Source organism: Chelonia mydas, chromosome 1 (assembly GCF_015237465.2).
Source record: "Chelonia mydas isolate rCheMyd1 chromosome 1, rCheMyd1.pri.v2, whole genome shotgun sequence".
Classification (NCBI taxonomy): domain Eukaryota; kingdom Metazoa; phylum Chordata; order Testudines; family Cheloniidae; genus Chelonia; species Chelonia mydas.
In genome coordinates, this window is record NC_057849.1 from 12,092,752 (window position 1) to 12,116,845 (window position 24,094).

The following is a 24,094-nucleotide window of genomic DNA, read 5'->3' on the forward strand; positions in this document are numbered from 1 at the left end:
TTTACGTGCTAGATGCACTAAAGATTCATATGTGCTTTCATGATTCCACAGGACATGCATGCACCCTGATGATGGTTCTGCTCGATAATGATCCAAAGCAGTGCAGACCGATGTGTGTTCATCTTCATCATCTGAGACAAATGCCACCAGCAGACGGCTGATTTTCTTTTTTGATGGTTCAGGTTCTGTAGTTTCTGCATCGGAGTGTTGCTCTTTTAAGACTTCTGAAAGCATGCTCTGCCCCTTGACCCTCTCTGATTTTGGAAGGCACTTCAGATTCTTAAACCTTGGGTCGAGTGCTGTAACTATCTTTAGAAATCTCACATTGGTACCTTCTTTGCGTTTTGTCAGATCTGCAGTGAAAGTGTTCTTAAAACGAACAACATGTGCTCGGTCATCATCCGAGACTGCTACAACGTGAAATATATGGCAGAACGCGGGTAAAACAGAGTAGGAGACATACAATTATCCCCTAAGGAATTCAGTCGCAAATTTAATTAACGCATTATTTTTTTAACAAGCGTCATCAGCATGGAAGCATGTCCTCTGGAATGGTGGCCAAAGCATGAAGGGGCACACAAATATTTAGCATATCTGGCATATAAATACCTTGCAATGCCAGGTGCAAAAGTGCCATGGGAATGCCTGTTCTCGCTTTCAGGTGACGTAAATAAGAAGCAGGCAGCATTATCTCCCGTAAATGTAAACAAACTTGTTTGTCTGAGCGATTGGCTGAACAAGAAGTAGGACTGAGTGAACTTGTAGACTCTAAAGTTTTATATTGTTTTGTTTTTGAGTGCAGTTATGTAACAAAAAATCTATATTTGTAAATTGCACTTTCATGATAAAGAGATTGCACTACTACGCTACTTGTAAAATACTATTTTTGTTTATCATTTTTACAGTGCAAATATTTGTAATCAACGTAATAATATAAAGTGAGCACTGTACACTTTGTATTCTGTGTTGTAATTTAAATCAATATATTTGAAAATGTAGAAAAACATCCAAAAATATTTAATAAATTTCAATTGGTATTCTGTTGTTTAGCCTTGCGATTAAAACTGCAATTAATTTTTTTAATCACGATTAATTTTTTTGAGTTAATCTCATGAGGTAAATGCGATTAATTGACAGCCCTAATTTTAACTGCAATATTATTGTTGTTCACAAAGGGTTTTTTAATATGTTGTCTTATGCCAGATCTAAGTTTAGCTGTTCCTGTCTCCTATAGATATGGGTGTTCTTGTGTTGGAGGTAATGACCAAACCTGACCATCTTCCAATTGGTAGAGCTCAAATCAATGGACTATCACAACTATCTCCAAGCCACCCAATCAGTGGATTTTTCACTGTTATTTCACCAACATCTGAGAAACTAGGAGAACTGCAGGTAGTACTGAAATCTCTTTCTCCACAACTCACCTGAGCCAGCCAAGATTTTAAGAAATTGGTGCCTAGAATTAGACTTGTAAACCTATATTTAACCTTAAGTATTTGTTTTTGAAAATCCTGCTTCTGGGCTATATTCCCTTGAAGAAACTGATTCCTTTGATTGAAAATGTGTAATGTGAACTAACTGCTTGTAAATATTCCAGAGATTAAGCTAGTATCTAACATAACTGTATCAAATACATAGCCTCTTGTATGGGAAATGCAGCATGCTATGTAATACGGAAAGAAAAACAACTGTAGAATGTTTGGCACATTTAATTAAAAAGCACATTCTTCTTACATTGTGTCTTTCAGGTATCTCTAGTCTTAGAGCCCTTGTCTGAAACCTATGACAGTAGCAGCTCCATCCCAGCCACAGATGTGAGTTTAGACATTGCTGCTTCTGCTCAGGGAACCAGAGGAATGACTGAATCCAGCAAGACTCTGTTTCTTGCTCCTGCACAACTGCATGGACCACCTGGTATGGCTGGAAGAGAGTCTGTTAACAGTAGCAGGGCCGCTACTCCAAGGTAGCTTTTTTTTTTCCAGATAAAATAAAGGAATGTCTTTTCATTTCAAATATTTTATTAAGCATCAGCAATGTGTTTATGACTAAGGCTGTAAGAAAATCATGGGCCGCAATTTTGTTGTGGAAACAGCAACTTTATAAAGCTTCCACAAATTCGAGTGGTGGTGTGACCCCGTGCTCCAGGTCACACCGCCGCTCACTCAGATTTGGACCAACTGACCCTCCATCACACTTACCTTCAAGAGCGAAGCGGGAACACACGGCGTGTCTTTTGTGCTGACCACCCCACAACCACAACTCTAACAAACCAGCTGCTATTTTTGAACCAAACAATCAAAACTTTTTTTACAGCCTTATATATGACTCATGGATTAAGAAGTACATCCATGTGTAGTCTAAATCATGTTGTAATTAGGCATGTAAGAAAAGAATAAAGGGCCAGATCCTCAGCTGGTATAAATCTGCAAAGCCCCATTGACTTCACTGGAGCTATGTGGTTTACATAAGCTGAAGATGTGGCCCATCATGTTTTAATTATAATTTGAGTCAGCATATTTCATAGTTCGAATGTAAGAACGGAAGTCAGGATTTCCTCTGTGCAGCCAAATACAAATATGTCATGTTTTTCTTTGAGGTGGGGGATACAGTACTCTGATTAAGGAATGTGCACAAGAATTTGAGAAGCACTATATTTACAAATCAACTTTGGGTTTTACTAAACTTTATCTTTTTAAATAGAGGAATAGACCACTTGCTCTTTCAAGAGAATTCTGAGAACATAAAGAACAGTTTCTCTGGGTCTCAGCATCGTCTGATTTTACCAGATGAAAATTTAAAAGTGAATCCTCCAAAGAAACAGGCATCATTTCCCAACAGTTCTGATCTTGAATTGCAAGCAGGAACACCTGTGGGGAGCCACAGTAATGCACATGTGCTGTCTTTGCACAACCCAACTACAAAAGACCTCCTTTCAGGTTTGTAAATATTTGCCATCAGGGTTTAGGTTTCATTTGAAACTGTACAAGCTCATTAATATTTCAGCTAGCTGGCATGTGATACAAGTTGGTGCTCTTGTAAGACTCAAGGCTTCAGGATAAGTGTTTCTTGTAATGTTCTAGAGACAGTATTTGGAACTTAAAATGACAGTCAAAACACTTTTTGTATTTAATATATAAAGATTTAATTTAGTGCTGGTCCTATTGGGATCCAGGAAATGGGCGGGCGGAAGCCCACCCACTGCTAAAGGACCCCCCTCAGCTTAAGGGGAGGATCCACAGGACCTGGAAGCCAAGTGATTCTGGGGAACAACTAATGAAATAACAAGGACAGGAGTGTGGTCAAAGGGTAAAACGAAGGGAACCTGACGGGGACATCGAGCAGAGAACCCCGGACAGCGCCCACTGCTCCTCGAAGGCGTCAAGGGAGCCAGTGGACACCGCCCAGAGGAACTCTGCCCAGATGCGTGAACGGACAGAGGGTCGGAAATAGGCCCCACAGTCACAGGAGGCCCCGTTGGCCAACTTCCTCTCCCTGGTTTTATAGATGGCCACTTTAGCCAAGGCCAGGAGGAGGTTGACCAGATGGTCCCTTGACTGTGGGGCCATGGATAGGGAGTGCGTAGATAAGGAGGTGAGGGGAAAAGTGCAACCAGAAACGTAACAGGATATCTGTGAGGAGCTGGAATAGAGGCTGCAGCCTGGCGCACTCCAGGTAAACATGCGCCAGGGTCTCCCTCACGCTGCAGAAAGGGGCAGGTGTCTGGGACGGGGTAAACCGCGCCAAGTACACACCCGTGCTCATGGCCCTGTGAAAGAGCAGCCAACTGATATCCCCGGCAGGCTTCGGGACTGGTGGCAGGTGGCCTGATTATCCATAGAACAGGTATAGTATGGGCAGCAGCTGTACAAACTACCTCATCCTGCCCTATCTCATACTGCCTCATCTCTGACCTGGAGGAACAAGAAGGGAATAACCGTCTCCTAGCCTATTTAATCCTTGATCTTATCTGCTGAGATGGCTATCAAGAGTGCAAACTGTGTTAGTGGAATTTTGTTTTTTCTATGCGATCAGCACTTGTTTGATAAGAATTGGACTTAGATCACTAACTTAGTTGCTATAGGCCACCAAATTAGCTGTCAGGCTTTAGTATTATTAGCTCACTGTCATCCTGAGCTGGATTTAGATGAGTAAACTAGCAATGGAAGCTTCCCATATCCTATTGCCAATTTTCTGAGCCGTCCATTTTATTTACTGAGAAATCTTGAAATTGGACTGCTAGTGAGGAACCTTTGGATGTCAAGCCAACCTTCCATGGGTTAATCTGGCTACCATACCTACCATACCCTCTCCCCACCATCTGGTTCAGTCTATCTAGCACAAGTGAGTTGTGCCTCATACTGCCCTGTGCTCAAGACTGAAGTAGGCTCCCTCTTACTCCCCGTTGTGTTATATGTTTTATGGTATATAGCAAGTTTAATCTCCAATATGTCAAGGGCTCTTTATAATGACAGACATAGATATAAAATTTACATCTGGCATATTTACTTTGTGTGCTCATGGCTTTTCTGTTTTAAATTGCATTTTAATTTTGAGTTTTTATTCTTTATTTTCCAGCTCTTCTGGATCAAGGCAATAAACTCCGCAATGCCATGGCTGTTTCTGCATTGAAATCCAGCCCAGATACTGACGTTGAGTTGAATGAAGCGCTTCCTTCTGTAAAGAGAGACACTTTTAAAGCAACAGCAAAGTGAGCTTGAAGGAGGGAGTGTGTTTTACTTCCAAGCCATAAATTTCAAGGCATTATCATATTTTCCTATAATGCTGTGATTTGTCTCACATCTTTCAGAATTCTTATTCAAACAGTTGTAAATAAGTGCCTATATTTCACCTCACCAGTTCCAGTCCATATTGGTAATGACTTAACGTCAGTGCCATCTGAAGGTCATTCAGTGATCTGTCTGATATGAGTGAGTAGGTCTCTTCGTGATGTACAGGTATCCACAATTGGCAACCTTGCTGGTAGTTTAAGCAGAGTCAAAAGGTTACCTGAGTTTAGAGGCTGAGATACCCAGTCAGACCTAACAGAGATACCACAGTTTGAGGCATGTTTGGTAGGGAGACAGTTTCAGCGCTGCTGCCTATGCTATATTTGATTTATAAATAAGTAGAGGATTTCAGTCTCCCCAGGAATGTTGATCAGGCACCTTTCATGAGCACTTTAAAAAAATAAAAAGAGAAAGAATGAGAAAAAGCATAGAGAGCCTGCAGTGCTATGTTTATATTGCAGGATTGGGCTGCACTTTTGGCACATTATAAACTATACTTACAATTTTTGATCCAAACTTGTAACTTTAAGTCAAATCTACCTAGTGTTGTATAACAGAATTTGTCCTTTTTGTACTTAGGGAGTTAAAATGCAAATAGAAACACACTGTATATAGGTTTTTATTTGTGCTAAATGAGAGAAAATCTGTTTATTTGATAGCTGAAAAGAATAAAATCTAGACCAAACCAGAAACACTTATTATCCTTATTCCTCCTCCTGATCCCTCTTCACTGGAATAACTGTCATCCAGGAGCCTTAAAACCTTGGACCCTGATGTTATATCTACTGCTGAAGATCCACTTCTCCTAGCATCTGAATACACAGTTCAAGAATTTGACTCCCATGCTGAAAAAAGAGCAATACAACTGCTACTGGGCAGGTGAGTGCCATGGCATGCATTGAGATGTTATCGTAAATATTCCCAAAATGACCCAGTTATCTATTTCTTGTATTATATGGGATACTTGTTGAGTCAGTGCATCCTCTCCCTCATTTCTGGAAATATTTTGGAGTACTGGGTTATCGGGTGGTGGTAAGAGAAAATATTTTACACTTCAAGTTTGTGCCCACTTTTGTGAGGGTTTTTTGTTCAAGCAATATAGCTGATGTTGTTGGAAGACTAAGCACTGTTTCTAGTGCAAATTGATTTGTAGTTACTTATTACTTATGTTTTGCCTGCAGAGATACTAGGCAAATGTTAGGCAAAAAATATACAATCTAGACCTTAAGCAAAATAGAGAGTGGCACTAGTTATATTTACCCTTTGCCCAATTATTAATTTGCCTCTTCTCCACTCTTAATCCAAAGAGTTGCTTACATTTTTATGTGGCTTTTAAGTGGCTTTTCAAGATAGTATATACACATGTACACAATATATATATATTTTTAAAACACCATCCTTAACTGTTGTTGATACCTAAATTAACTTTTTTTTTAATTACTTTTCCCCATTTATAATTGCTTCCTTTTTGCATTTCACTCAGTTAAATAGTGAAGCCAAGTTAGGCCCTCATCCTGCAAAGATTTATATATTTTAGTACATTTAATAACTTAGAAGTTAAATTAAGTAAAAACTTAATAGACATGAGTGGTGCCATTGACTTCACTGGAGCTACTTGCACACACAAAGTTAAGAATGTGCGTAAATCTTTGCAGATTCAGAATCCTAATCAGTTTCCCTTTCTGGTTTTCTTGCCATTGTGTTCTTGTATTTTCCTGCTTTGAGGGAAAGTTAATTTTTTTTTTCTTTTTCTTTTTTTTTTTGGTGCCAGCAAAATCAGTGAAAATCTGTCTTTTCACTTTTTTTGTAAACTCCCCTTCTTTTTATTTAACAGTCTAACGTATTGGAGGAATATCCGGATTTTAGATTGACTCTTGTGAATGGTACCATATTGACAGCCTTGGAAAATGCAGTTGTTGCTCTGTTCCAAAGCTAGGAGCTCAAGAAGTGTTCCACTAATGTACCTTTACCCCGTTCCCAGTGAACAATGTGAGAGTTGGCTCTCCATGCCCATCCAAATCTGGGTGTCTGAGTGCTATCCTGACGTTCAGATGTGGTGGTGAAGTTGTGTGCTGAAATTGAGAACTTCCTAATGGGAATTGGACTGACATTCACCAGCTCATCTCAGAAAAGGGGCAGGTTTAAAATACCACTTTGTGAAAACTTTTTAAAAAGTAGGTTATTAATAATGTTTTTGGGGAAAAGGGATGCTTTTTAATTCAGGGCATTGGTAATGGGGTATGAAGCCTTTCACTTCTACAGTAGGTCACTAGCAGATATCCAGCCAGGTTGGTAGTAACTGAAAGTTGTTGTTATCTGGTAGCTATTCAGTGACTTATTCAACTTGCCACTCCTAAGTCCTGCCCCCTTTTGACAGTTTTAGAAGCAAGGCCAAAGACTCAAGGGCCAATGGAAAGCAGGCTACCCATTAATCCCTTTAGGACAGTGATACTCAGACCTCAATGGATCAAATTAGCGATCAACATTATCCAAAAGAGCCACAGTAGTGTCGATTCATTCTTTCATTTACAATTATTATATCTCACAGCAAAATTACTGACCAACTATTCTGTAATTGGTTAATAACATAGCAAATGCATCCTGATTAGTTAATAAGTTAGATTAGTTAATAATTAAATCACGCAGTGTTTTAATATCATGTGCTGCCAAAAGCTGCAGGAGACACATTAAAGAGACACTTGTGGCTCCCAAGCCTCAGCCTGCTTTAGGAGGCTTTAGGAGTTCTATTCAGATCAGGTCTGAGACACATTGTGAGGGAAGCTTGTTTTGTTTCTGCCTGTGCCATATCTCTTACCTGGACCCTTCATTACTGTCAAGCACTATCTTCACTGTTGCTAGTTTGAACATCACAACTAAGTTCAAATCTGGATATAAAGGTGGCTGTTCTATAAACAATGCCATTAGAATTTATATGAAACTGCTATATTAAGAGGGATATTTTTTCCTCCTCTTGTGTCCACAGTGCTGATTTATCCCCTGTGCATATCTGGGATGGGACAGGTTCCCCTCCAGAATCTCTCTCTGCAGGAAGTGAGGTGTATGACAGTGAGCTGAATGATCCTCACTATGATCAGAGTCTCCTGGAGAATTTGTTTTACACAGCTCATGTAAGTGGGGGACAAGGGGAAGATGCTTAGGCCACAGTGCTATAGTAAAAGAAAATCAAGACATCCGATGAGAAGGAAGATAGATGTCGTAGTAGCTATAAGGCATTTTTGTAATGTAGCCTATAGAAGTTTGCCAATATATTAAAAATTACATTAAAAACTGATAAAAGAACATTATTAAGATGACAGTCAAGCACTCACGTCGGGAAATGCCAGAACAAAGAATGCCCATGCAGCGTTAATTCTGTCCCCTTGTGAGTATGCTTTTTGATAGTCTGATTACGTGATCACATGCTATTTTTCCCACCCTCATTTATTGTGGCTGTTGTGTACCTTTTGTTGGCGTTGATAATAATAATTTTTTATTTTTTCTGATATCTCTTTTTAGAAGTCTGATACCAGTTTAAGTGACTTCCTCAGTGATGATGAGGATGTTATATCATCTAAAAAAGTAATCAGGACAAAAAAGCTTGTGAAAGGTGACCAAGAAAACCATCAGAGGTCACAAAAAACTTTGGATTCTAGCATCTGTGATCAGAAAGAAAAGGCAACAGAAATGAAACCCAGGTGAACAGTTCAGTTACAGACTCCTTTGTGCAGTAGCCACCAATCATAAGTTGCCATTAGCAATAGTCATGCAGTGGTTCTCAACCCACGGCTTGTTGCAGAGCTCAGTTGGGAGGGTATCCTGTCTTATGCAGTTAGAATTGCATGGAAAGAAAACATCTGCACTTTTCCTTCTTTATTGTAAGTAAATAACACATTTTAATTAAGCCACCTTCATTATCTGCAACTTACATACTTTGACTGTAAAGGGTGAGTAAAAAACTTTTGTGATGAAAAGTGCAGTACAGTGAAAAAACAAATGTGCGTATTCACGTATTGTGAACCATTTAAAAAAAATAAAACAACCACCCCCCTGCCAGCCTACAGTTTTCCCTTAGGGTTTTGCTACAATGAATGTTTGTCTAAACTGGATTCTCTGCTTTAACCCTTCTCAGCTGTTCTCCTGCTAGACCGCTACCACTTTCTGACGCTCCCACAGAATACACAGAGGAAGGTCAAGCTATAACCTTGAATGTGGATAGGCTGGCTTTGCTGGGTCGAATACACTTAGCCAGAGTCATAATTGAAAGCTTGAGAATTCCTCCTGAAAGCACCCAGACTACACCAGGCAAGAAAAGCTTTACAGGGAAACCACCAAGACCAGCATTAGCTAAAAAGCGGTAAGAATTATTTTTAGGATTTTTTTTTTTTTCAAAGTAGCAGCCGTGTTAGTCTGTATCAGCAAAAAGAACAGGAGTACTTGTGGCACCTTAGAGACTAACAAATTTATTTGAGCATAAGCTTTCGTAAGCTACAGCTCACTTCATTGGATGCCATCTTGATTATCACTACAAAAGTTTTTTTTTTTCTTCTGCTAATAATAGCTCATCTTAACTAATTAGCCTCTCACAGTTTGTATGGTAACTTCTAACTTATCTGTGTGTGTGTGTGTGTATACATAGTATGATTGTGTGTGTGTGTATATATATATATATATATATGTATGTAATCACACTATATGTTCCATTCTATGCATCCGATGAAGTGAGCTGTAGCTCATGAAAGCTTATGCTCTAAGAAATTTTTAATCTCTAAGGTGCCACAAGTACTCCTGTAATTTTTTTTTTTTTTGATGCCTTTGTTTGATTTTGGAACCAGGGTTCTCTGAATGCTGATGCTTTGTTCAATTGACCTTATCTCAACAGGGTCCTGAGGTTCTTTCCTTCTCCTCTCCTTGTCTTAAAAAATAACACATCATAGACTTTAAACAAAATACAATGATAAAATATGCAGCGTGGTGGCCGTGTTGGTCCCAGGATATTAGAGAGACAAGGTGGTTGAGGAGTGCTGGGTACGATCAAAATAGCGTCTCTCTCACCAACAGAAGTTGGTCAAATAAAAGGTGTTACTGTGGCGGGATCCCCCCAGGGTGCAGCCTGAGACTGTGGGACCGCTGTGCCCCCTTAACTCTCTCCAGCCTGGGCTGTCTCTCACAATGCCTTGCTAGTGACCAGCAGCAAGCCCCTCCAGGCGCTGTGATCACTCAGCACAACAGCATGTGGAGCCCCACATCCGGCTATATTGCATGAATGCTCCCAGAGCCACTCAGGAATCACACAGAAAGGCACCAGCCCAACCCCTCCTAGCTCCCGGCACTGTACTTCAGGAATGTGCCGTCTAATTTATTAATTGGTTTACCACTTCAACAACAGAAAGGGGATATACACCAGCCTTTGTCAAACCTGAGCAGATTTGCCCTCACACTTCATACCAACTCACTGGTAAAGATAAACAGTTAAATTAATTTATGGACTATAAAAGATAGATTTTAAGTCATAAGCGAAAAGTCAGAGTTAGTTACCAAAAGAAATAAAATCTAAGCACGCAGTCTAAACTCTCCACCCTATTAGACTGGGCAGCAACTAGAAGCAGTTTTTCCTCACCCCACTGGATATTGCAGTCCATAGTATACAGATTTCACCTTTGAAATCTGGACCAGTCCCCCCAGTTGGAGTTTCAAGTCTTCAGCATCCTTGTTGCTTGCAGTGTAGGTGGGTGAAGGAGAAAGGCTGAGTATGTGTCCACTCTGTTTTATACCCTCAGTTCATGTGCTTGGAAAACACAAGTCCAGGCATGTCTGGGGGTATTGCTGAGTCTCTCCAAACAAGGTTGAGCAATTCCCCTGGTGTGGCCTCATGCAGGTGAGTCATTGAATTGTAGCTCCCTTGCTGGACAATACACTGTCGATGGGTTGTTTCACACCCCGCCCGAGCATTGGTTACTTTCCTAGCTGTTGCCTCTGGGAAGCTAATAGCTGGCTGATACCCAAAAACATGCTGTAAGTTGAGGAATGTCTACACTGGCAGAGTTACAGCACTGGCAGTTACAGTGCCACTCAGAGAGCGCTGAAGGGAAACCGCTGTTGTGTGTTCACACTGTCAGCTGCCTGTGCAATAGCGTGTTCACACTTGCGACACTTGCAGCGGTATTTGGAGTGGTGCACTCTGGACAGCTGTCCCACAGAGCATCTATTCCTCTTCTGCCGCTAAGAGTTGTGGGAAGGTGGAGGGGGTCACAGGGCATCCTGAGTCCTGTCTCAATGCCCCATAATGCATTGGTTCGCATCCCAGCAATCCCTGTGCTTCCGTCCACATTTGGCGCCATCTTTCAATGGTTTGTGTGCTGTGTGCTCTGCCTCTTCCATCTGCAGGGATGGATCTTGCACTGTTGACCATTATGCTGCTTGCTCTCACTAACACGTGGTAGTGGAGTTATTCCTTAAACTACAAAGGCAAGAGGAGTGCGGCATAGATCTCGCCATGTGTACTAGCTACTACACAAGATTGCTTGTGGCATTCACTGAGGTGCTGACCTCAGTGGAATACCACTTTTGGGCTCGGGAAACAAGCACTGAGTGGTGGGATCACATCCTCGTGCACGTCTGGGATGTCAAGGAGTGGCTGCAGAACTTTCGGATGAGGAAAGCCACATTCATGGAACTGTGTGAGGAGCTCACCCCAGCCATGCGGCGCAAGGACACAAGAATGAGAGCTGCCCTGTTGTTGCAGAAGCTTGTGGCTATTGCATTGTGGAAGCTGGCTACTCCAGACTGCTACCAATCGGTTGCTAACCAGTTCGGAGTGGGAAAGTTGACCGCTGGACTCATGTTGACAGAAGTGTGCAGGGCCATTAATCGCATCCTGCTCTGAAAGACTGTGACTCTGGGCAACGTGCGTGACAGTTTAGATGGCTTTGCACAAATGGTCTTCCCTAACTGCCGAGGGGCGATAGATGGCATGCATATTCCAATTCTGGCACCAGACCATCTAGCCACCGAGTACATTAATCGGAAGGGGTATTTCTCAATGGTTCTTCAGGAGCTTATGGATCACCGTGAGTGTTTCATGGACATTAAGGCAAGCTGGTTCGGAAAGGTGCATGACGCATGCATCTTTCAGAACACTGACCTGTTCAGGAAGCTGCAAGCAGGGACTTTCTTCCCGGACCAGAAGATCACCGTAGGGGAAGTCAAAATGCTCATTGTGTATTGAGTGCAGTGGGTACTGGGAGTCTGCAGGGCTGGATTGTGACAGGGCAGGAGTGGAATGCTGCGGGTACAGACTGGAGTCAGGAGGTTGATAAGAGTGTGTTGGTGGTGTCTGGGGAGTGCATGGGAAAGAGTTTTGTGATAGTGGCTGCAGGGGAGGGCAGGCATGGAGCTGCTTGGTTTGCAGTGCTAGTAGCGCCTGGACCATGTCCGCTTGGCGCTCCATAAGATTTAAGAGCCGCTCTGTGGCTTCGTTCTGGTGTGCTGCATTCTCCTTTCGGTCCTTCTTCTCACTGTCCCGTCACTCCCTCAATTCTTGTTTTTCAGCTGCGGAGTGCATCATGCAGAAAGTCCTCTAATTCTTTGTGGCCGCTTTCTAAGTCTGTGCCGCCGTTCAGCCGGCGATAACAAAGAGGGAGGCTGGGCTCCCAAGGTCATATATGTGAAGCCAAAATGCAACATTTTACAGAAGCAGCATTGTTTGCAACACACAGACCACTGATTCAGTGATTAAAAACACAGCCACTTTTCACATACCTGTCACTAACTGGCTGATCCTAGGCAAGCACACATGAGCTAGAAGACCCCCAAAATGGTGAGTAATTGCAGTGGGAGGGGAAATCAGTGTTCCAGGACCATACTGTACACTGGGCACGTGGCTCTTGCGAAGAGCCAGTGCTGTAGAGGGGGCCTTATAATCATTCCTGTCCCAACATTTTCCACAGACTGTGCTCATTATGGAAGATATTTTGCTGCTGAGGGTGAGCAGGGAATCAAGGGAGGGTCTTCTCCAAGACTGCGGCTTTTGCCCTGCGGCTTCTGCGGCTCGTCTGTGTGCAGCAATGGTGTCCTTCCCGTCCTCCCCCCCCAGTGATGGCAGAGTGGCATGGAGAAGTTACCCTTAATGGGGCAAGAAACAAAGCAGGTCTGCCAAAGAATCTGCGGCAGCGGATTGCCCAGTATCTCCATGAGAGTTTCCTGGAGATCTCTAAAGCAGATTCCTGTGAAGTGAGGGAGTCAATCAACACCCTGTTCCGTTGCTCAGACTAGGCATGTGGTGTATGCGCGTCATACAGATACAAGCCTGGTTTCTGCAACCCTCCTGTCCCCAATAACTCGCTTCAGCGATTCCCAAAATCAAAGCCACTTACCAGAGGCCTCCTCTCCTGTTTGTGCTTCGCCAAGATCCGACAGCTGTGACTGGCTAGCCTCCTCCGGGGTAGAGAAGAGCTCCTGGCTGCATGCATCTCTGACCTCCGAGTCATCCTCTGCCTCTGCTCCCCCTCACATCCTCGTCCAAGATTTCCTCCTCCTGGCTCGGTCCACTCTCGATTGGCATCGCAAGCCAACAAAGTATCCACAGTGGCTTTTGCAGTGAAGGTGGAGTCACCACCGAATATCGTGTCCGGCTCTTTGTAGAACCAGCAGCTTGTGGTCGCAGCACCGGAGCAGTGGTTTCCCTCCCGCCCCTTGTGTTAGGCGTTCCACAGCTCATTCCCTTTGACCCTGCACTGCAGCGTATCCTGGTCATGGCCCCTTTCTGTCATGCATCGTGAAATCTGTCCATAGGTATCCTCATTCTTACGGCTGGAGCGCAGTTGGGAATGGACAGCCTCCTCTCCCCAAATGCTGATGAGGTCCAGCAGCTTGGCATTGCTCCAAGCAGGGAATCGCCTGGTGCATAGAGCAGGCATGGCACCTGGAAAGATGCACCGAGACCACTGCATGCATCACTGAGCAAACAGTAAGGGGACTTTCAAAATTCCGAGGGAATTTAAGGGGTGGGGCTCGCGGTTGCTCATCTGAGGGCAGGGAAGTAGAGTTAAAACCGATGACCAGAGAGGTGAGAACAGGCATTGTGGGACACCTCCCAGAGGCCAATCGCAGCGCTGTAATCGACCAGGGTGTTTACACGGCCAGTGCAGAAAACTCTATGGCTCTTGTCAGGGTGGTTGATTGTTTGTTTTTTTTACAGCACTGCAACTGCGCAGTTTCTGTGCATTAAGTGGCTTGGCAGTGTGTACACCTCGGGAGTTACAACGCAGAAACTTGCCAGTGTAGACAAGGCCTTAATAACAACCATACAACACAATTCTTATAACTTCACATACATTAATGATCTATATATATACAGGTAAATGACTTTCAGCAGATCATAACATTTTCCCTGATACTTTACAAGGCATGCTTTATATGTAATATCACAAATATGTACAAATGAGGAATATGGGGTGTTACAGGGTGCTCCCCCAAGGTACAAAATGTCTCAGTTACCTTACCCACCTTGTCTCATTGATAGACTTCAACAAGATCAAGATATTTTAAGGTCAGGTTGTGTATTTCTCTATGGTTTTGAGGAACTGTATGTGTGTATTGTGGGTGTTTGCGTCCTGGAAATGAAAGCAAGTTTGTGGAGAAGAAGAATCTCTGAGGGCATTTGGATAATCTGATGTTTGCAGGGTAAAGCATATGAATTGAGATTAGTCTGGGTAATAAAGTTGTCTTAACTGGTTATTTCCTTGATAGAAAATGCATTTAAGCAATCTTAACTCTAATTTAACAAATGTTGTTCTTGGATATTGTGTAAGTAACAATATTGCATTACATTGAAGAATAAATTCTTTTTCATCTCTTTAGTTCTTTAACCGAGTCACAGTAGCAACAGCGCTCGGATAAAACATGCAATAAAAAAAAACGGTGGTCCCCTAATATTGAAGGACCTGTGAGCCCAATAACGTGGGCTTGTGGACACTGTGGCTGCAAAGTTTACTCCTGTTGTGTATGGCCTTATTAGGGGCACTACACCACTGTTAGCCTAGGATCTTTAATTCACTTTTTCATTTGTAGCACTTTCTTTGTTGAGTACCACTTTCCAGTGGGAGTCTCCAAAAATGGAACAGGACAGATTTCCCTAACAACAGAAGTGATTCGCATAGCTTCAAGTAAAATCACAGGTGAAGGTAAGAGTTTTATTTTTTCTTAATCTTAATTGTATTGAATTCTACACTTTTTAGAAATTTATTAGCTCTTTCTGATATTTTATTATGCTTTGTGGAAGGAAGACCCAAAACATTCACTTGTGAACCTGCACAGGTTGCATCTGACCCAGGATAGGTGGTAGGTGCATAGGACCACAGGGGCTTTGGAGATGAAATGCTCTCCTGCAGGGAGAAGGGATCTAAACATAATTGAGTTTAATATTAAAAATGAATGAATGAATAAATGAGATGGCAATAGCAGACTTGCCCCCAACGGAAAACTTTCTTAACGCACAGGTATGGCTGAGCATTTGTTACTCCTCCTAAAAGATAAGGTAAGTTTCCATTATAACAGAATTGAGTAGCTAAAAACTCAAGATAGTCTATTTTAAGGTTCCAGCAAGAACCCTTGACTCTGATCCTCATACTCCATCCATCATAGCTGTCAAAAACAACAAGGAGTCTGATGGCACCTTAAAGACTAACAGATTTATTTTGGCATAAGCTTTCGTGGGTAAAAGACCACTTCTTCAGATGCAAAAGAAGTGTTGTTTTTTTTTCCCCACAAAAGCTTATGCCCAAATAAATCTGTTAGTCTTTAAGATGCCACCGGATTCCTTGTTGTTGTTGTGGATACAGACTAACACGGCTACCCCCTCATACTTGACTCATAGCTGTCAATCTTCCTTACAGTGGTGAAATTTCAACAGCGGTTTGTGTTCCCTGTTCACTTTGGTGGAATGATGATAGAGCACTGGTGGAACTCTGATCTTGCTTTCAAAATCTACATGAGAAAAAGCACACAGAAAAAGGTACTTGCCACAAGTTAATCTGTGTAAGCAAAACTTTGTGTTTGGGCACCCAAATACTTTTGTACAATCTGATGTCCTTTGTACATTATCTACAGTGCTGTATTGGAATTGCTCTAATCTCAATCACAAGAGAAAGACAGACAGAATTGATGGCATCCAAATGGGCTGCTGCTTTAAAATATCTCAGTACTTATTACTTAAAAGGGGTTGAGGTATGTGCAGCTGCTTTTAGGGGAATAATATGGTGTTCATCTTGCTATCTCAGTTCAAGACTGAAAAGCCCAAATATGTTTCTCCTTCACCCTTCTCTAAAATCACAGTATTGCCGTTTAAGGAGTAGAGGGTGGATTTAAGCATTAACCATCAAACAGACATGAGTAATCCAGCATAACCCAGTGCTGCTGCATGGAAGATGTATACATTAAGTTGAGTAGGCCTTTAAGAACACAGCAAGGTTGAAAGGGGACATGGTTGGTTTCATTTTCCTGAAGGAGGGGCTCAGCTGCCAAAAGCTTGGAAAACACTAGAGTAACCTGTGCATTTGAAAAAAAATAAAATGTATATTCCTTTTGGATAAATGAGTACACGTAAGTAATCACATTCACGTAATCTGCTGCCTACAGAAAGTCAGGGAGTGGGTTTAACTCAGTTCAGATATTGTTATAATCGGCAATAACATTAAACATATCATTCTCCATTTGCCCTAATAATCATTTTCTAATGGAAAATGATGAATAATTTGTCTCCTTGGTAAGTTTAAAATCATATTCTATCCCTGGAATCTGGGACGCTCATCTTGCAGTGATCCAAAATTCTCACAGAAATTGAGATCTCCCCTTTACCATCATCCCATGCTGATGCCTGGATGAGGAACTAATAGAAACCTTAGTTCTATACAAGCTGGGTTTGTATTAATATAACATTGAGACTTTGTGCTGAAAAGGAGAACAGTGGTGTAAAGGCTCCTTCAGAAGTTGTCACTTCACAGTAACTCCTGGGTTTCTTCCTGATGAGAAAATCTTTCAGAAATCTTAGAATTAATTTATTTTTTTTCTGTCCTCAGCCAGTGCTTATTGGCTCAGCAACTCTTACACTGCGGAAGGTTATTCAGTCTGAATTGCTCACTGTCAGCTGTGAACTACCTGTGGAGGAAGAGGGAGGTCAGATGCAGCTTGGACCTATTAAGGTAAATAAATTCCCATACAATGTCTGAGTTAAATCATCTTTTACGGTTATATTTTGGTGGCTGAATATCTTTTCTTTTCTTTTTTTTTTTCTTAACTTTGATGCCACATCTTAAAGCTGGAGGTTTGTGGCTACAGTAGAGTAGAACCCTGATATATATATTTTACAAAGGCTTTGGGGAGACACCTGTAACTGTCTTAAAATCAGGAGTTCTAATTGTAGTTCCGCTGAGTACAGTGTAGAACCATCCAGTTCAGGTGAAGGGGAGGGGGAGGAGGAGGAGGAGGAGTCTACCTGGGAATTTCAGCCTTGTAGAGTTGGGGAATCCCTGGGGAATGTAAGCAAAGGTTGGTTCAGTTACTTTTGTAGTCCACCAGAATGGCAAGTCTTCTATTATAACACTTGAAAAACCCACTGACCAGGGTGAGTGGGCAGATTCCCTTCTCCCAAGAGCAGGGGAAGCTATGGAGCAGAGTGGCCAGGGAACTGATCTACTTGCCACTCAGTAGCAGTGTAGAGATTGAGACCATTGTGTATGGGCTGAGTTAGTGAATGGAAGGATAAGCATGACTGTGTTGGTTACAGGGGAGAATGGAATGGGATAGTGTGAGAAAGGAGAAGAATGGAGGGATGGATGAGAGAGGAGGAATAGCATGGCGGGGGGAGGAATGCAGTGGATTGTGCAAATGACGAGAAAGAGAGGGAATGGAGCCTGAGGAGGGAGAGATTTGGAGACAAGTAAAATGAATGGGGAAATCAGTGGTGAAAGAGGAAGAGACCGAGAACAGGAGGAAAGGAAGGAGTGTAGAGGTGGCTTAAATGAAGGGGGAAAGAAATAAAGGGAAGGAAATATTACAAAACAGAAAAATTAAACTGGAATAGTCATTGAAAGATGAAGGAAAAGACAAAGAATACCGCAGCAGGAGAGGAAAAATGAAGGGAAGAGATAGGAAGAGAGAAGGAAGTACAAATGAAAGGGAGGAATTCAATGCCAAAGTATTGTGATCAAATAATGCTATATAATGTGGACAAAAATAATATAAAGACATGTCCAGAAAAAGTGCCCAATGAGAGGTAATCTTTTTTCCCTTGGCTAGTTGGTATCAAGTACATTTTTCAAGCTGTATTATTGCATAAGTTTGAAATTGTACAGGTTTTCTTCATGGCTGGGCGGGGGGGCGTATTAGAGAGGCATCGCTTTATTTAGCAAATCTTTCTATAGGATTTCTTGCAGTAAGGTTGAGATTCATGATCAACACATATCCATAAATGAGCTTTTAGGGTTCTGGAAGGAAAATTAATGCAGTTGTTAAACCAAGTATGCTATATATTTCTGACTTGATATTTCTGGGCCTGTTCTTCATAGAGGGCAGATATTCTGATTAAATATTTTCTTGTTATATAATGCAGGTATCATTGGAGCTAGCAGCTGATAACAAAGACTTTAGCAGTGCCAATGCCAGGTCAGCTAGTACTGTCCAGCAAGCCCCAGTTTATGCCATCAGAAGTCCAGGGATTAAGTTACAAGAAGCTGACAGAAATGTTATACATGCAAAAAGCCCTCGACTTTTGAAAGAAAGCAACCAGGAAGCCTCAAAGAGAACAGAAGTACCCAGCACAGGGGCGCTGCAGTCACCACCATCCATTCCATTGTCTGCATCCTGTAACTTGATGACACAAATCAATGCATCGGAAGAGGATGGATTATTATTGCATGTATTGTTAATGGTGCCTGATGGAAAGGATTTTATTGCTGGAAACTCTGGAATCCATGGTTCCTGTAATGTGTATTTAAACTGCAAACTGTTCAGCACAGAGGAGGCAACAAGATCTGCTGTCATGTGGGGCACAACACAACCTGCCTTTAGCTTTTCTCAGGCAAGTCACACACGTCTCCTGTTATGCTGTCTAAATTGCATATTCCTGTGAGGGCAAACTTTTTCCCAAGCCCAAGTTTTTATCTTAATACAAGCCATAAGGACTTCTCTGTCTGTTCTTTTTTGATGTATTAAAGTGCTCTTATTACTACTTTGATCATACCACAAACCATGAAAAATGCAGGTCAGTGGGTCCTGGAATTGCCCAAACAAGACCTTTAAAATTCCAGAGGAAAGTAGGCAGGGAAGCCCGTATATAATAAAGCAAGGAAAAGAAGGCAACTACTCTTTGCGGGAAGGGAAAGAGGTGCTTAGAATGTTGTGTCCAATGCTGTATGGTTGGAGGGATGACTTTATTTCTTTATAATCCTGTATTTTTTTATCTTCACATTAGTCATTAGTCAGCACAAAAGCTAGTCAATGCAATGTTAAGGGGAAGAATACTCAGCCAGGAAATTCCAAAAGTTTTGACTTCTGTTGTTACACAAACTCATTCATGTTTCACATACTGTTGTATTTACATCATTTTGACCAAATTGTTATAGCAGAAATCCCTTTTTTGTTGTTGTTGTTGTTGTTTTTTGTTTTGTTTTTCTTGGGTTTTTTTCTTTAAAAATATCAAGAATGTCAAATCTGTTTTCCCCAGTTTTATGCAGGATTCATTGGGAGTCTTAGAGATGTGAATTGTGGGGGTCCTCAGGCCTTAACTGAAGGTGTTGTTCCACTGAAAGATGTATCAAAGACATATTTTTATCCCAAGTCACTTCACTGGTATTTATGATAAATAGGTGTTACTCCCCCCTGCCCCCCCCCAAATAAAAAAGTTTAAAACAATCTAAATAAAAATCACTTGCCATCTCAATCACACTTTTTTTTGTATGGTACGTTTTCCAAATCTACCAAAACCGGGTAGACAAGCCTGAACTGAATTTTTTATTTGGGTCTCCAACTAACAGTACTCGGACCACTAGGCAAATCTTCCTCTGTTAAAACAGAATACTCTGTATTTGACAAACAGCTTCCCCTTCTGTTTTAATGCAGTTTGCTTCATTTACTAGTTGTGCAGTAAACTCTCTCCCATACTAGGTGATACCTATTTCATTGACTCCCAAACATCTGGAGAGACTCAAGAACAATGTAATGGTTATTGAAGCTTGGAACAAGATGCGAACCCCTGGATGCGACAGACTACTAGGACTGGTGAAGCTTCCTCTGCATCAGTTTTACATGTCATTCAAGTAAACAGGCTCTTGAACTTTTTGTTCTGTTTTTGACCAGAGTGTGGAGTATGTGCTGACCAGTGGCAGGGGAAAGAAAGGGAATGTATGTCCTTACAGCAGCTTACAGCAAGAATCTGCTCTGCATTGTAGGATGCAAGAATTGAGGGCCAGACTCTAAAACACGTGTCCTTGGTCAGACTGGAAAGGCTTTGTCAACAGTGCAAAATGTCTGATCCAAATTATTGTTAACCTATATTCTCCATTGGAACTTTGCTAAAAAGTAGCATTGGCATTAAGTCCCTGATCCTGCAATCAGATCCTTGGAGGTGGATTCAGAAGTCTGTGCAGAGCCCACTTTAAAGGGGCCATACATGAGTGCAGGAGTCTGCCATAGCTGATGATTGCAAGGTCAGGCCCTAGATTTGTAACAAGAAAATCTACAAGACAAGCAACTGTGGTCCCACTGATGTTCACTAACGTGAAGTGTGTGACTTTCACTACTTTAAATCCACCATTTGCACAGCACTGTTGTGGTGCAGAAACGAGCCCATAGAAATGAAGACCGCTGCAGTGCTGTCCAACTGAACCAACTTAACTTATCTTGTTTGTAAGAAAATATATCTGTAGCAGATCAACCTGACCATTCTCAAATAGCAAGCCATGGCTTTCATAGTTATCATTAGTTACATTGGATTAGCATAGAAATTGGTATGTGCATTATAAACAGTATTCGGTGCCTTCCACTTGTTTCAATCTGTCCTTTCCCAAACCGTGACTTAAATAAGCAGGTGATCTTATCCGTAAGACTACCATGGAACTGTCAGTTTACATAGCGCAGGTTAGTGCTTCTTACATAAAAATATTGTCTGAATAGCTCAACTTTTAGTTGTAATTGTCTCATTATCAGGTGGTCTTTCCTGAACGTTTCTTTTTTCCTCTTTTGTTCAGGATTTTGATTCCTTCTTTCCTTCCTTAATTTAATGGTAGCTTTTTTCAATCAATGCCTGCCTAAAGTGATTTAAAATTGATCAAAATAAAGGCTACAAAATATATTATTTTTAATTCAAGTTACTGGTTCATGACATTTCGGTCAAATTAAACAGAGGAGCAAATCCAGTTAGTGCCTCAGTTAGGTGGAAGGTGCTTTATTATTCAATTCAGTGCACATTAGACACTGGGATTTATCAAGAAGTAAATACATGTTGCTATGTCTTCCGACTACTACCACTAAAGACCTTGGTGTTTCTGTGGAACGCTCCATTGTCACCCATCTTTTTGTTCTTTTTCAGTGGTTTTTAACTAGTAAAATCATACACTCAATGGCTGTTTTTGTAGTCTAGTGGCAGTATGTTGTGCTCCCAAATGGGGATCTTTGGACAGGTCCCTAGCTCTCATCGTTCATTTGCTGGGCTGGCAGTAGCTGAGAGCATTTACCTCATTTCCCAGAGACCACTGCTCACTAGCTGGTGAAGGTAGTTTCTCCTATCCACCAGAAGGGGTATCAGTATGATGTGAAGTCCAAAGGTTGGGGGGGGGGGGGGGGGGGAAGCAGGGTCTCCTTATCTGTGATGGGTAATTGTAAGACCAAAGTTTTTTTATTTTTGTTGTTTGTTTTTTTTTAAAGGGTAATAGATTGGCTTGTCTCGTTGCATTGAGGGCTTCAGGTGAAATGAGTTGTCTAAACATGTGATACCCTAGTGGCTTGTTCTGATACCTGTTTTTTCATCTCCAGAGACCCCAAGATTTCTCGCCTGCTACTTCAAGCTCAGTATCCAGTGGTTGCAGTGGACAGCTGTATGTCTGTGATAGATGTTTTTACAGGCAATAAAAACGGGAGCCTGAGGGTCATTCTGGCAATGGGTTCAGCTGATCAAATAGTGGCCCTGCAGAGACTAAAAAATGAAGAAGGAACTGTACCTCCCCTCATGCTGCGGCCTCCCCACTCTCTGGATCCTCCCTCTGTGAGTCACTCACCGGTATGCTCCCATAACTGCTGTTTCAGCTTTTAGAGACTCATTACATAAGAACGGCCATACTGGGTCAGACCAAAGGTCCATCTAGCCCTGTCTTCCGACAGGGGCCAATCTCACCTTGTTCAGTTTATCTTTGATAAACCAGGCGTCCCTCATCTTTCTTTTTTGTCGGAGCCCATCTTACAGTAGATTGTCACGTTGTCACCCCTCATTCCAAACAATGGCACAATTGCTGTATCTATACTCTACTTTTTTTTCCCTATCCTTTCCCTCCTCCCCTTTTTGTCTCCATTCCCTTTTATCCCATTCTCTTGTTTTTTCCCTCTTTTTTTTCTTTGTTTTAGTTTATTGTTACATAGATACATACATAGATATTAAGGTCAGAAGGAACCATTATGATCATCTAGTCTGACCTCCTGCACAATGCAGGCCACAGAATCTCACCCACCCACTCCTGCAATAAACCTCTCACCTATGTCTGTGCTTTATTGAAGTCCTCAAACCATGGTTTAAAAACTTCAAGGAGCAGAGAATCCTCCAGCTAGCGACCCATGCCCCATGCTACAGAGGAAGGTGAAAAACCTCCAGGGCCTCTTCCAATTTGCCCTGGAGGAAAATTCCTTCCCGACCCCAAATATGGCGATCAGCTGAACCCTGAGCATATGGGCAAGATTCACCAGCCAGATACCCAGGAAAGAATTCTCTGTAGTAACTCAGATCCCACCCCATCTAACATCCCATCACAGGCCATTGGGCCTATTTCCCATGAATATTTAAAGGTCAATTAATTGCCAAAATCATGTTATTCCATCGTACCTTCTCCTCCATAAACTTATTGAGTTTAATCTTGAAGCCAGCTAGGTCATTTGCCCCCACTGCTTCCCTTGGAATGCTATTCAAAAACTTCACTCCTCTGATGGTTAGAAACCTTTGTCTAATTTCAAGTCTAAACTTCCCGATTATATATTTTTATCCATTTGTTCTTGTGTCCACATTGGTACTAAGCTTAAATAATTCCTCTCCCTCTCCGGTATTTACCCCTCTGATATATTTATAGAGAGCAATCATATGACGAGATAACTGGCTCTGTGGATGAAGGGAAAGCAGTGGACATGTTGTTCCTTGACTTTAGCAAAGCTTTTGACACGGTCTCCCACAGTATTCTTGCCAGCAAGTTAAAGAAGTATGGGCTGGATGAATGGACTATAACATGAATAGAAAGCTGGCTAGATTGTCTGGCACAAAGGGTAGTGATCAATGGCTCCATGTCTAGTTGGCAGCCGGTATCAAGTGGAGTGCCACAGGGGTCGGTCCTGGGGCCGGTTTTGTTCAATATCTTCATAAATGATCTGGAGGATGGTGTGGATTGCACCTTCAGCAAGTTTGCAGATGTCACTAAACTGGGAGGAGTGGTAGGTACACTGGAGGGTAGGGCTAGGATACAGAGGGACCTAGACAAATTAGAGGACTGGGCCAAAAGAAATCTGATGAGGTTCAACAAGGACAAGTGCAGAGTCCTGCACTTAGGACGGAAGAATCCAATGCACCGCTACAGACTAGGGACCGAATGGCTCGGCAGCAGTTCTGCAGAAAAGGACCAAGGGGTTACAGTGGACGAGAAGCTGGATATGAGTCAACAGTGTGCCCTTGTTGCCAAGAAGGCCAATGGCATTTTCGGATGTATAAGTAGGGGCATTGCCAGCAGATGGAGGGACGTGATCGTTCCCCTCTATTTGACATTGGTGAGGCCTCATCTGGAGTACTGTGTCCAGTTTTGGGCCCCACACTACGAGAAGGATGTGGAAAAATTGGAAAGAGTCCAGCGGAGGGCAACAAAAATGATTAGGGGACTGGAACACATGACTTATGAGGAGAGGCTGAGGGAACTAGGGATGTTTAGTCTTCAGAAGAGAAGAATGAGGGGGGTTTGATAGCTGCTTTCAACTACCTGAAAGGGGGTTCCAAAGAGGACGGATCTAGACTGTTCTCAGTGGTAGCAGATGACAGAACAAGGAGTAATGGTCTCAAGTTGCAGTGGGGG

The 24,094-nt window shown here is 42.1% G+C and overlaps 1 protein-coding gene across 6 annotated transcripts in view; it reads left to right on the forward strand.

Annotated features, from left to right (window-relative positions):
* C2CD3 (C2 domain containing 3 centriole elongation regulator) overlaps window positions 1-24,094 on the forward strand; it is an 88,034-nt gene that overhangs the window by 7,783 nt on the left and 56,157 nt on the right. For 4 of the 6 annotated variants that reach the window (XM_037878884.2, XM_037878699.2, XM_037878627.2 and 1 more), the window contains exons 3-16: window positions 1,235-1,392; window positions 1,749-1,963; window positions 2,701-2,936; window positions 4,576-4,708; window positions 5,538-5,666; window positions 7,771-7,915; window positions 8,304-8,482; window positions 8,917-9,141; window positions 14,856-14,968; window positions 15,680-15,798; window positions 16,862-16,984; window positions 18,394-18,861; window positions 19,947-20,098; window positions 21,813-22,056. In XM_037878884.2, the coding sequence (XP_037734812.1) occupies window positions 1,235-1,392; window positions 1,749-1,963; window positions 2,701-2,936; window positions 4,576-4,708; window positions 5,538-5,666; window positions 7,771-7,915; window positions 8,304-8,482; window positions 8,917-9,141; window positions 14,856-14,968; window positions 15,680-15,798; window positions 16,862-16,984; window positions 18,394-18,861; window positions 19,947-20,098; window positions 21,813-22,056 (2,639 nt within the window). The remainder of the gene's footprint in view (window positions 1-1,234; window positions 1,393-1,748; window positions 1,964-2,700; window positions 2,937-4,575; window positions 4,709-5,537; window positions 5,667-7,770; window positions 7,916-8,303; window positions 8,483-8,916; window positions 9,142-14,855; window positions 14,969-15,679; window positions 15,799-16,861; window positions 16,985-18,393; window positions 18,862-19,946; window positions 20,099-21,812; window positions 22,057-24,094) is intronic. The other 2 variants (XM_043527436.1, XM_037878765.2) reach the window with 1 other exon arrangement.